At 45.3% G+C, this 13,083-nt stretch overlaps 1 protein-coding gene across 1 annotated transcript in view; it reads right to left on the bottom strand.

Moving 5' to 3' along the window:
* Positions 1-13,083, bottom strand: part of LOC119462446 (uncharacterized) — a 120,993-nt gene that overhangs the window by 82,982 nt on the left and 24,928 nt on the right. The window contains exon 3 of the mRNA XM_049672033.1: positions 3,296-3,519. Coding sequence (XP_049527990.1) covers positions 3,296-3,519 — 224 coding nt within the window. The remainder of the gene's footprint in view (positions 1-3,295; positions 3,520-13,083) is intronic.

Below are 13,083 nucleotides of genomic sequence, written 5' to 3'. Positions count from 1 at the left end.
GCTGTCTAAAGAAATGTATGGTGGCAGCTCAATGCATAACACAAAAAATCCATGTCTAAACAGGTTATTTTCACAATTTATACACTTCAATCCACCACATAAAAAATAACAGTTCGAGTATTGTTTTTAGCCTACTATGGTGTTTTGATGAGAAAAACATTGAATTGGTTCCGTTAGGCACACAATAATTGCTGTGCCATATAAGCAGGCTGTCAGCGTGGATCAGCATCTCATTCTCGCAAACAAGAAAAAGTGTGGACCCAATGACGGAGCCCTCTGCCATCTCTGTGGGCACTGGAATGTCTCAAAATGCGCTTCCGTGTAAGAGAAGATGGCATGAGTGACCTGTGAGGAAAAAACTAGCCAAACTAAAATGGAACATCGAATGACTGAAAGCGGCCCCTCTGGGGGAGGATCATGCGATCCAGGTACTAAAGCGTTAGTCAGATCAAGGTGGATGATGTCAGTAGGACGGCGGTTGCCGAAGCTGGAGCTCGCATATTGAGCGACAGTGTTCCATAACAGTGTAATGTAAAAGAACCATTTTTACGTAACTTGACGCAGCAGTGATTGTTTCCTTTGTATAAATCTCCCTCCACCTTATGGGCTTCAGCAGAAATTATTTGTCAACATTACACTTTGGATGCGACTTATTATCCAGGGGTCGTATTCACTCACGATCATTTTCGTAGATATTACTTTCAGTCCGTGCTCAATGGGTGGTTAAAAATAACCATTGGAATCATTCAGCACGCCTCGTACTACGTCACACGAAATTGAAAGTATTGCCAAAAGTGATTGTTCGAGGACTCAAACAGAAAGATGTATTACCAAGACTTCATGTGGAAGACAAACTGTTAGACTACAGGTATGGTTATGGAAGGGCATGGAAGAATTAAAGCTAAACAGTGAAGGACATGCACCAGAGGCAAGCGCACTGAATTCAACGACAAGCATATGCTGCGGCAAGCACGGTATGCTGTCATTTTGGGTAGCCGGGCGTACTCTGCCGTATACATTCCTATGACAAACTGCACTCTGGTTGCGTGGTATTATCGAAGACACGCGGACTGCTGAGAAGGAAGGTTGTGTTTAGCTCAAGTCAAGAAAAAATTACTGTTTCTGTATTAGCACTCCTATTTAAACTTAAGAGAAGCAAACAAAAAGCCGTTCGGCCGAATGCCTGCTTTACTTCTGCCTCGTCGTTTGCTATTCTTTTCTCGTTGCCCTAGCTCCATTGTGCACTTCATCCTTTAAATTCAGCCACGCAGCAAGTTTCGGGAGCGGCTTTGAACCTGACACGCAAAAACTTGGCAACGACTTCAGTAAAAGCCATATGGAAAGAAACCATGGTCGAACAGTCCAGGGAAGTCAGGTCGACATCGGTGGTGCATATAACGTAAAAACTTCTTCTTCGAAGATCTTTCTGGGGTTTAACGTGCCAAAACCAGTTCTTATGAGACACACCGTAGTGGAGGGCTCCGGATTAATTTTGACCACCTGGGGTTCTTTACCGTGCACTACAACGCAAACACAAGGGCGTTTTTGCATTGCGCCTCCATTGAAATGCGGCCGCCGCGGCCGGGATTCGATCCCGCGATCTCGTGCTCAGCAGCGCAACGCCTTAGCTGACTGAGCTACCGCGGCGGGCTGTAACGCAAAAGCAGCTTCTCTTGCTGGCGACCCCGACTTTAGCGCTCTGGTTGCAGTTGCGAAAGCAATGCAGAGTGTCCTGGGCGCTGGGCACCGGCAGGCCGCACTTAAACGCCATGGAAAAAGGCAGGCCGTCTTCCCAGCCGCTGCGTGCATCTTGGCACCATTTCCGATGGCGGAAAACGGCTAGCCTATACGGTCGATTCACCCGAGCTCGACCAAATGTCGCGTGCTGCTAAGGCGTGTTACGATTGGCATTTATCACAGCTCTGCCCGGCGGCTGTTCTAGACAAAGAATGCTGCACCGACAAACCTGCAGCGATGAAATGCCATTCATACCCCTTCGTCTTTGGCAGGCCAGGAGCTGGTGACTAGATCAGCGTCCCCTCAGACTAATGGACAGGCAAATTTGTCGGCGTCGTTCAAACTGGCCACACATTTTCGTCGCACTTCCACCACCCACGGTCGTCGGCCGTATCGTTGTCGGCCTAGTATGACAACACTGTTTCAGGAACACACTCGCGCGTGTCATGCGTCCAAAGAACTCGGACGCTCATTGACGTCAGCGTCGTCATATGGGCGGCCATCATAAGCATAGCCACCGAGGGATTGTGGCCTCTGATTGGCGGACGCCGGCTACGCATCGCATGATATTGTATCTAAGTTCCAAAACAATTCTAACATCAGTAAAAGGCAAAATATCCAACGTCGCCTCACATCACCCTGTGCGCGAGCGACGGTTGTGACGCATTTGACGCTTAGGCGCGCGCGCGCTTGCGGTCGCGTGCCAGTAGTTGGGTCATAAGGGTCAGGTGCGTCGGCTTTTATGCTTGGCTTACCGTACATGGCAGGATAATTGACTTGAGCTCGCGTGCGTTCGATAATATACATCACTATTGGAGTCGCGCATGCAATCTACTTACGGACAAGTACACTTGGCTGTAGAATTGGCCACAACATTCGAGCAAGTTCCGATACACGAAAACGCGTCTGGCGCCGAGCGATAACATTGCAACAGATTGGTCGGTCATAAACATTCACGAAAAAAGAAAATTGATACGCTTATCAATGTAAGCACTTAAGGACTGTTAAAGTGCTATCATTTCAATTTAGGCTTTAATTACATTTGGTACGTTTCTTTTCACCTGAAAAGAACAAGAATAAACGTGGAGGAAATTCCCATATATCTTGTTGACACTCATTTTTCTCTATTTTCTTCCCGATATGCTCCCAGAATTGAAAAAAAAATGTTCACATTTTTGAGTACTGTTAACTGCTACCACATTTGTTTGATTACTGTTACATAAACGTAATTTAACAGAACATTTCTTTCGCTTTGTGTAAGACGATACAATTGTTGAGCTCTGTAACAATGAGATGCTATGACGCGAGAGATCCACAAGTTTGCTGTTTAATATGGATGTGCTTCGACATTAGCAATTAAAAGTAAAGTTTGCGTACGTTCTTTTACCAGAAATTCTAATGTGAATTGTCATACGAGTCTTGTCGATGTGATGCTAAACAACAATAGACAATGTATTTTCTGAAGCCTGTGTGATGGCACATGAAGAAAGTATCCCGTCGTAAGCAGAAACGCAATGGTGATTTTCATGACGGTTATGAGCAGTTGCTCGGCACTCACTGGTGGTCAGTCTGTAGTAAAAGTTTCTCCTCCAGTAGCGTTGGCGATTCTTTTTCAAGACCCGGCTGTTATTGAGGAGCTGCTGTCCTTTCATGGGGGCGTAGTACATGTACAGTAAGCCTCCACGCCGACACGCCACTATCTGCCAGGGTAGCTTTTCCTGGAACGGCGTACTCAGCAGCACTTTCAGGATTTGCAGATCGCAGATAAAATCTGTGCTTGGGCTGTGTACAGAGAATTTACATGGATACATACCATGAGAAATACACAACTATAAGCGAATCCATACGTAAGGAAAGATACAAGACAATACTAGAAGTGGCACCATTTGCTAAGTGACAGTTAACTGGGCGCCGCGCTATGTGTAAGCCGAATAACTACGCGCACTTTTAAAAGCAACAGATGAGTCTAGAGCGTGCGCGAGTTATTCCTCTTGCGTGGTTACGATCACCTGGCTTTGTAGCAAATGATTGTGATTAGTAGCGCTGACACTTGTCCACACTCCTATGTAGTACAATGGCATTGCTGCGGCCCACACTTGGAGCTAGTGCGCCAGCAAAGTAAGAGCCGCACGTGAGAGTGTCACCTTTAACAGCGGACTGACCTCCACATGACGTAAAGAAAGAAGCGGAGGGAAAACCTGCGTTGAGGCGCAACTTTTGAGGCCCTGCCTTCCTTACAAGTTTGGCATAACAACCGCCGTTCAAATAAACTAATTATTTCGCACATAAAGGGCACGCATGCGCATATAGTACACAAGTCGCTAAAAAATCTACAAAAACATATAACCATTGTTACGAAATAGTCTTGCTGCACTTCGTGATAGATTAACAGGAATAGTGCAAACCGCGAGAGGTAGAAAAGCAGACACAAACGCACACAGCAATGCTTGTGTTTCTTCGAGTAGTCCTTTACACCTATTCTGTCCACTATTGCATTATGACCAACGTAATGGAAGGGAAAATGCGGCAATAATGTTAGTATTGAATCAGCAATATGAATAGCTAGCGCTTTAATATGGGTCGCAAAATTCACCCTGTTGCGCACAATCGCTTGCAGAAAACAATCTGGACAGGGCGCGAACAATAAGATTCAATGAGCGCCCGTTGCGTTTTGTAAAGATAACCTCCTTTCTAATTCTAATAACATTAATTATGAAATTGAGTGTAATGCGCGGCGAAGACTTAATCACAGCAATAATGGCGGCAAATAACAGGAAATGATAACTGCACAAAACACGCGCCACGTTGCTGGCACGCATTTCATGTCTGCCTTATCTTTAGTCCTACAATGAAAACACCAATTCATAGGCATACTAAATAAAATAAATACTGGTAAAATATTCTGTGAGCACCACATTTTCACTTATTCCGTAGACAAAAAGTTGATAAGTGGTTAATTTAGTGTGCTCTCTATGACGGTGAGCTTGTAGCGATCTGAGCAGCCGTGCCTTGACAGTCCTTACCACTTTCACAGAATACGATAGTCTGTTCATACTCTACATCAGTCGTTATCGCACATACTAGTGCCACTAAGAGCCTCGTTGTCTTCACACATGCACTATGTCTGTCGTTGTAACATTGCAGAAAGACTAGCTCATGCGTTAGACTCACGCACTAACCTTTCTTTTCTCTTGCCCACACAGAACACGCGCTAAAGAAACAAGAAAAACAAAAATCACCAACCCTTCCCCTATCGTGAAAATGGGGGTAAGCGAAGCTTGTGTGTATCTGACCTTCGTGGTGATATTCTTTCTATCTTTCTCTCTCTCTTTCTCTCTCTCTCTCTCTCTCTATATATATATATATACATATACCACATCCGCCCCTAGGCTTGCGAGTGGTGGCGCTGGCTAACACTCCCAGAGTTATAGTTGTAAAACATAAATACCCCAGAAAGCGGATGGGAAAACGGTTCCGCGGTAGCTCAATGGTGAGAGCATCGCACGCGTAATGCGAAGACGTGGGTTCGTTCCCCACCTGCGGACAGTTGTTTTTTCATCCGTTTTCATTTCCATTAATCTATCATTTCTTTAATTCAATTAGTCTGTGCAAGTAATTTCCCCTATGTTGTTCTTGGTGTCAATGTTTGTTGGCTTATGATATGATTATATATATATATATATTTATATATATATATCGCTCTTTCTATCTTGCTCTTCTTTCCTTCTCTCTTTCTCCCCTTTTCTTTCTATGTTGTCACTGGTAGGTGCCATTGAGCTTGGACCCTTTCTGCACTATCACCAGGATCGGCCCACTTTTCAGCGTGATATCACCACCGCTGACACTTGTGAGACTATAAAGCTTCGCTTAAAAATACTTACGCAAATTATGCACTCAGAACTACAAGAAAATTCGCGCTTGTTTCTTAGTACTTCCACGCACGCTTCAAATGAAACTCACAACGCTGTTATTTTCTTGACACAGTGCGACACACACACACACACACACACACACACACACGCTTTTGTCTCTTTTTAACCAAAGCTGACAAACACTTTCTAAAATTGTGGAGTCACGCAACGGTTCCTCAAAACTAACACGTTTTTCCTTTAACAAAAAAAGCCTTCCGAACACTTCCTAATATGTGTACCGACACTCAAGCGCGCCACTAATATTGTAACAAATAACCTGGTCTTGAGGGTAAAGCCTGTCACACAAAAAGCCTATAAACATATCTTCTTCAAAGAACGACACATCGAGAAAACAAAGCTCCAAAATTTTATGCACACGTGAACTAGAATATCGGTGAACTTCTAAACCAAAGAATCGAAACGAAGCTTTAAACTTGCTTTCAAAACGATCTATACTCTTGGAGATTTCAGAACTTATGACTGAGGACAGAAAATAAACAAACAAAGCCTTGCTTCCACAAATTCTGTATCTCCGGTTGTCGTTTTGAGTATCCTACAGTTGCGCCATATATTTAACTATTTCCCTACCATGGGGAAAGTGGTGTTTTTTTATGTTACGGTAGATTTCTTAATCTGAAGGAACTACTGCACTCAATGTTTAATGTAATACATAAACAGAAAGCAAAATGAATGCACTTTTCACGCATAGAAGTTTTATTAACAAGATATATGTCATAAAAAGATATAAATTGTTAAAATCAAGATTGTGCGATAAAAGTGAACAAAGTTCGTAAAGACACGCTTGTATCTTCTAGGGAAAAAAATGTTACAAAAATTATGAGATATACAAAATGTATTGGCGTCTATTAGGCACCATCTCCAAAAAATTTATATTTTGTATTGAATGGGTATTTCGCTACAAAAATTTAACTGCGAGCATTATAGTTGGTCGTGCCGGGCTGCGGCCGCCGATGTTCCAGGCTGGCTTGCCTCGCCATTGCTTTCAGACTCAAAGTCCGACGAGTAGTCAGCGTCCTCTGACTCACTGCTATTCGATGTATCAATAAAATCAGCCGCAGAGGCAGCGGAATCGCGATATCTGCGATCTCCCGAAGCGCGCACGCCGTTTCCGAAGCCGGACATTTTTGCGTTCTGCTTTGACGATCGCGAAACTTCGGAGCGCGTTTAAAAATCACCGCTTGGTAGCAAAAATGAGAGAGAAACATTTATTTAGACCATCGAGATCGTTGATCTTGAGGACGAGTGGGTGGTGTCCTCATTCCAGGACTCCACTGACCATGGCTGCTCGACGTACTTGCTGGACGAAAGCTTCTTGTGCCGCCAGGGTACCGCCGGTCAGCTGTACACCCTTAGCTGGGTAACCCTTAGTATAGGTGCACAAATTCACATTTATAAGGTACATTGTAACTAATATATTATAAGGTACATTGTAACTAATACAAAATATAAGGTACATTGTAACCAATATATTATAAGGTACGTTGTAACTAATGTAAAATAAAAGGTACATTGCTACCCTTAAAAAAGATGTAGCTTTAGAGGTTACGCTGTAGTCTTCTATATTCTAAAGCAAATGTAACCTCTAAAGGACGTGTTAAATTTAGGGGTTGCTTCAGGAAATTATAGAGATATTTTTATTTTTGATTGCATTCTATGTTTATAGCCAACCTAGAAAATTTCCAATGTTCCACTGCAAAGTATTTGCATCTCGAACTGGGCCGATATTGTCATGCTTGCTGGTTGACTGATATGTTTCACCTCAGATTGTTATGCTTAAATCAACTCAGATGTTATGTTTAAAGTGTGGGACTAAAGAAGAGACTTCCACTGTCAATGCATTTCATTAAAGCTTTGAAGAGAGCACATAACTCGCTCGAATTGGTATTGACACAAACATTTTTCTTTCAGTCCCTTAATTCAAACTTCTGCATGACAATCTGTGGTGAAAACAAATCAGAGGCAACTGATAGGTATCACAATGTTGGTCCCATTCGAGATGCAGAACGTTTTGAATGATGACGTGGTGATATATTTATAGGTTAGCTATAAAAATATAGCGCAATCACAATAAAGACGTCTGAATAAATTGCTGAAGTAACCCCTAAATTTAACATAGTCTTTGGGGTACAGTCCCTGCTTGACCGCCCTTATAACTCAGCTGTAGGTTTCAAAAATATAGTGCCTCTGAGTTAGTGTCCCTCCAAAATATGTGGAAGCCAAAAATGTCTCCAGTTCCTAGAATATTACTTGTGCACAAAAGCCACTATTTATTAAAAATCCACCTTCCAATGGCACAAAATTACTTGAAGTACACACTCAATGAAGAAAAACACAAGGGGAAGCAACATCTTCATGAATAATGTAGGTTGGCTATAATACGTAATTAAGTTCAGGCGAGCAAAAGCATACTACAAAGCGCTGCTGGCAATAATATGGTGACAATGAGTTGTTTAAATGTACTTGAAGGCAATGTCAGTATTTCATTTCCTAACTATGCACCTGAGCCTTTGTAATAAGCTGTTCCGGTTAATATTCTGTGAATGTTCTCGAGGAATAAGTTGGAGTACTCTCAAGTACGAAATTCTTTATTACAAGTATTTTGTTCAACAAGATATAATACAAAAAATACGATCCATGAGACCTCCCATATACAGTCATCGAACCACAACTGTGTGAAATGACAAACATATCACAATTTATGCTATTGGATAACTGCAATACTGGATTTCTGCACAAGCGCAGGGACATACAGGGTGTCCCAGCTATCACGCAGCACGATTTAAAAAAAGAGGTCGGTGTTACGCGAAGCAAACCTAGTGGGTATTGTTTCTGGTGCAGTGGAGTAGCCGCCAGTAATTTTTTCGTTACTGAGATTTATTTCGGTAATCAAATTATTTATCCAACTCGTGAAGCACTCTACTAATTATCAAAGTATCAATGCGAAAATTGTAGAGCACCATGAAAAACTACCGATACAGCTTTCTGTTTGTTGATCAATACGTGCTAAATAAAAGTTTTTTCCGAGCGTGAAAGAAGCCCGCGAATACACGCAAAGTGCCTCGAACGGCCAGTCACGCGGTAATTCTGCGTGTATTCGGGGCCTTCTTTCACACTCGGAAAAACACATTTATGTAGCACGTATTGAGCAACAGAAAGTTGTATCGGTAGTTTTTCAGGGTACTCTACACTTTTCTCATTGACACTTTGATAATTAGGACAGTACTTCTCGGGTTAGGTAATTAATTACAATTACCTAATTAGATCTCAATAAGGAAAAAAATACTGGCGGCTACTCCACTGTACTGGAAACAATACGCACTAGGTTTGCTTCGCGTAACGGCGTTCCTTTTTTTTTAACTGTGCTGCGTTGATAGCTGGGACACCCTGTGTACCGATCTGCTAGCACTGAGCAATGAAGGGAAATAAGAGTGCATTAGTTTTTGCAAAACAGAACCATCTACGTGGGTGAATTAAATGCTTAACCTATGTCTATAAGAAATTCTGAGGCCTCTAAATACACAAGTAAAACAAAATTAACCAGCCTTCACCACAAGTGAGGGGAACAAATGACTAGAGCAAGTAAATGCACTGCTTGTGACTAGAAGTAAACAATGTATGACGTGAAAAAATAGCGGCTTATGGGATAAGCCTCTCCCACCTTTCGAGCTAGCAGCATTGAAGTAAATCACATATGTTGTTTTATCGTTCACTTCACAGTTGCTGAAAAACATGGAAAGCAGCGAGAACAGAGCTTCTCCCTAGATGACATTTTTCTTGCTTAGGAGCGCAAAGAGACGCTTCAGACAGGCAGTCCTTTCACTAGCTTGTCTCCTGGTAGCACAAATTTATGCACGAGAGCAAGCATTCGGTAAAACGCAAATGGATATTCTAGGTTCTTAACATAATATGTCAGAAGGCAAAAAATAAATGACCGTTGGAATCCAGATGTGGAGACAGTGATCACTTCGGCTTCCTGCCAGCAAAAATGTGTCTATTGCGGCAGTCTGGGAGGATCACCGTGAGCGGGGTTCTTATTCTGTCCGTGTCAAGTGATGCACCAGTCATACTTGAGGAGCTTAGGGCCTGGAAAGAATTTAATTATTTGCATAAATGGCAGCGCCCCTTCCTGGCCAGAATGTATACAAAGAAATAGACTGCAACACGGATTGTAGGCGGGCCAGTTGGTACGTATCTGAGCGTGAAACAGCGCCAAACGGGACAGCCAGAAGAGAACACGAAAGAAACAGCACTACGTGCCCGAGTTCTCGTGTTGTCCCGTTGTTTCGCACGGTTTCATGCTCAGATAAATGGACTTGGCATGATGTTGCTTCTAATGCTGATTAAAGACGTTAAGGAACAAGCCTGTAGTTCAAAAGCAGCGTCCTCATTTGTAATAGTTGCGCGGGGTGCCGGCGACAGAACTAAATCTGCACTTTTTCTTGCCCGGTGCTTCCGGACCTTCCTTGTAAATAACAGCCTCCTCATGAACGCGCTCTACACAAGACAACATTCAGCAAGTACAAATGGCCGATCCCTCAAAGAATCGCAAGATATATAGAAGCAAATGTGCCGACAACTCGCGCGGCGAGTTGCCGTGCCGGTAACGTGGACGGGCCTTAAAGCTTCGTTTTGAGCGTGGCAGAAACACCGATGCGTTTCCGCGAGAATTGCTGCTTACCCCTTTGCTTACTTTTTTTCCACTTAATTCCCTCTCCTCTGATGAAAGAAAAGCTGCAGCCTAATTATATACTGAACACAGACAAACCAGCACAATACAAGAACACTTACCAAGTTCGTCTGTTCTTTCATGGGGTCCGGAGCTGTGGTCACAGTATTCGCAGCGAATGTTTGTCGAACTGAGGATACTGTAGCTCTCACCGTCACAAAATGAATCCTTGCAGCGGCCACACGCTATCTCAAACAAGTCCCGGTTCGTCACTGCCATTGCCACTGACAAAATTGGCGCGAAACCAGCAACAAAACACACACGCACAGCAAACGCCTCCTAAAAAAACTGCCTGAAACGTGAGCCGCGAACTCACTTCCCAACCGTCGCATTTTTCTCTCTCCCTCCGGTGCGGTGGCGGGCGCCTATATGGCGGTCGGTCCTTGTAACCGAGACATGCCGGCGCCCGCGCGCCGACATGGGCGCCGGCGTGTCTAGGTTAAAGGTTACTTATGTGAGGTCTCGGTTAAAGGTTACTTCAAGTTCTATAGGTTACAATATAGAGGTTACATGCTGGCAGCAGATCAAAGTAACTAATAAACAGCTCCCGTCGCACTCAGTTTTGTCATTGTAACCCTTAACGTGAGCAATATAATGAAAACATCAAAAGGACGAACGATGTAACCGTTATTTTATTCGTTACTCGTGTTTATAGGTATACTTATAGGTTACCAAGATTAGAGTGTACCTCCCACCGCTAAAATGATGCGTTTGGCGTCTGTAAATGTTCATGTTTGCCCCCGCACCCCCACGAGATGTGAAAGAGTGTAGGGCGTGTGTCGCCGCACCAGGGGCAGATGCCGCAATATGTTTGTGGGTATATTTTGCTGTATCTGTGTAGGTTTGGGAATGTGTTTGTTCGGATAAGTCTCAGGGATATTGCCTCTTCAGTGCTGAGCTTTTTGTGAGGGGGGGGGGGGGATAAATCCTGCGGTTGAGTCGCTGGATGTCGAGTCGGTCGCAGTAATTTGATGGCAGGGGCACAAAGGTAAAGGGTGGGGATTGATCAGACGATTGGTTTTGCCCCGCTCGGTTAATTAGCGCTCGAGCTAAGGCGTTCGCCCTTTCGTTCCCCTCCAGTCCCGCGTGACCCGGCGTCCACGTGATTTGACGGGATTCTTGCAGCCTCGGGCGTAGAATTTGAGCCACCAGCCCCGGTTTTCGTCCGTTGGTAAAGTTGCGGCAGGCGTGTTGCGAGTCGGTAACGACATGAACTGCCCTGCCCACCCTGTCATGTTGCTTTATTACTAGCGCCACTGCTATGGTCTCAGCGGCAGCTGGGGTCTCTGCCCTGACGGAGGCCGCGAGGATTAAGGAGCTGTCTCTCCCGTTCACGGCAGCTACCGTGAAGAGGCCCCCTGCAGGGTACGCCACCACGTCCACGTACGTTACCTACGGGTTACCCTTGAATTGTCGGCGCTATCTGTCGACCCGCGCCTTGCGTCATCCTTCGTGGAGTTCATGACTCATGTGCTTTGGTATGGGGTTCGCCGTGATCTTGCTTCTGACCTCGGGCGGGAGTGATCGTTGCCCATCGAGGGCACGAAGCTCCGTTGCCATGCCGGTCCGGTGGAGGATGGCTCTGCCCGCCGCCGTGTTCTGTAGTCTGGCTTTTTGCGAAGCCATAACCGCGTCCGACAGCTCAGCGAAGGTGTTGTGAATCCCGAGAGCCGCTAACTTCTCGTTTGAGGCGGTAACAGGGAGACCCAGGGCCGTTTTGTACACGCCTCTGATGATGGCATCGACTTGTTCTTGGTCGCGTTTGTTTAGGGAGTCGTAGTGATACGGCATGCTAAACGTTACTCTGCTGATCACCAGAGCCTGGACGAGGCGGAGCGTGTCCTCTTCTCGCATGGCCTTCCGGCTTCTTGTTATTCGTTTGATAATCCGCGAGATCTGGTTGGTGGTGGACCTTAGGGTTTGGATGGTGTGGGTGGCTTTCAAGTAGCTCTGGATCCAAAAACCCAGTATCCTAGTCTTTTTGCTTTCCGTGATCTTGTGGTCCTCTAGATAGAGTTCGATAGGGCCGGGTGACTTGTAGATTCCTCCTCCGTGCACCTGGATCACCTCGAACTTCTTGGGCGCACAACGCATCCCGCTCGCTGCCGCAAATCTCTCCACGGCCGTCGCGGCCTCCTGAAGGGCTGCCTCCTTTTGCGCGAGGGAGCCCTTGGTGGCCCAGAGGGTTATGTCGTCTGCGTATAAGGCGTAACCTAGGTCCGGGATCTTCCGCAGCTCTTTGGTCAGTGCTAGCATCGCGATGTTGAAGAGAATCGGGGAGACTATTGCCGCTTGCGGCGTTCCTTTGTTCGGCACGTCGATCGTATCCGATCGAGTCTGGCCTATTCCGATGGTTGCCGTCCGGCCCGTCAGGAACGATTTGACGTAATTAAAGATGCGCACCGCAGCTGATTTCATTCAGTCCCTTGAGAATGGCCTCGTGAGAGATGTTATCGAAGGCCCCTTTCAGGTCGAGTGCGAGCGGGAGGTGTTCTCCTCCCTTCGGGATACCCTTGAGAACTTCTTCCCTCAGGATTAGGAAAGCATCTTGCGCAGAAAGTCCCGGCCTGAAGCCAAGCATGGTGTGCGGGAAGAGGTCACCGTCCTCCATGTAGTGTTGGAGGCGGGCTCCGGTGACCCTCTCGTGCAGCTTGCCGAGGCACGAAGTCAGCGAGATGGGACCCAGGG

Source organism: Dermacentor silvarum, chromosome 8 (genome assembly GCF_013339745.2).
Source record: "Dermacentor silvarum isolate Dsil-2018 chromosome 8, BIME_Dsil_1.4, whole genome shotgun sequence".
NCBI lineage: Eukaryota > Metazoa > Arthropoda > Arachnida > Ixodida > Ixodidae > Dermacentor > Dermacentor silvarum.
The sequence above is the reverse complement of the archived record's forward strand: the minus strand, read 5'-3'. Positions and strand labels throughout refer to the sequence as shown.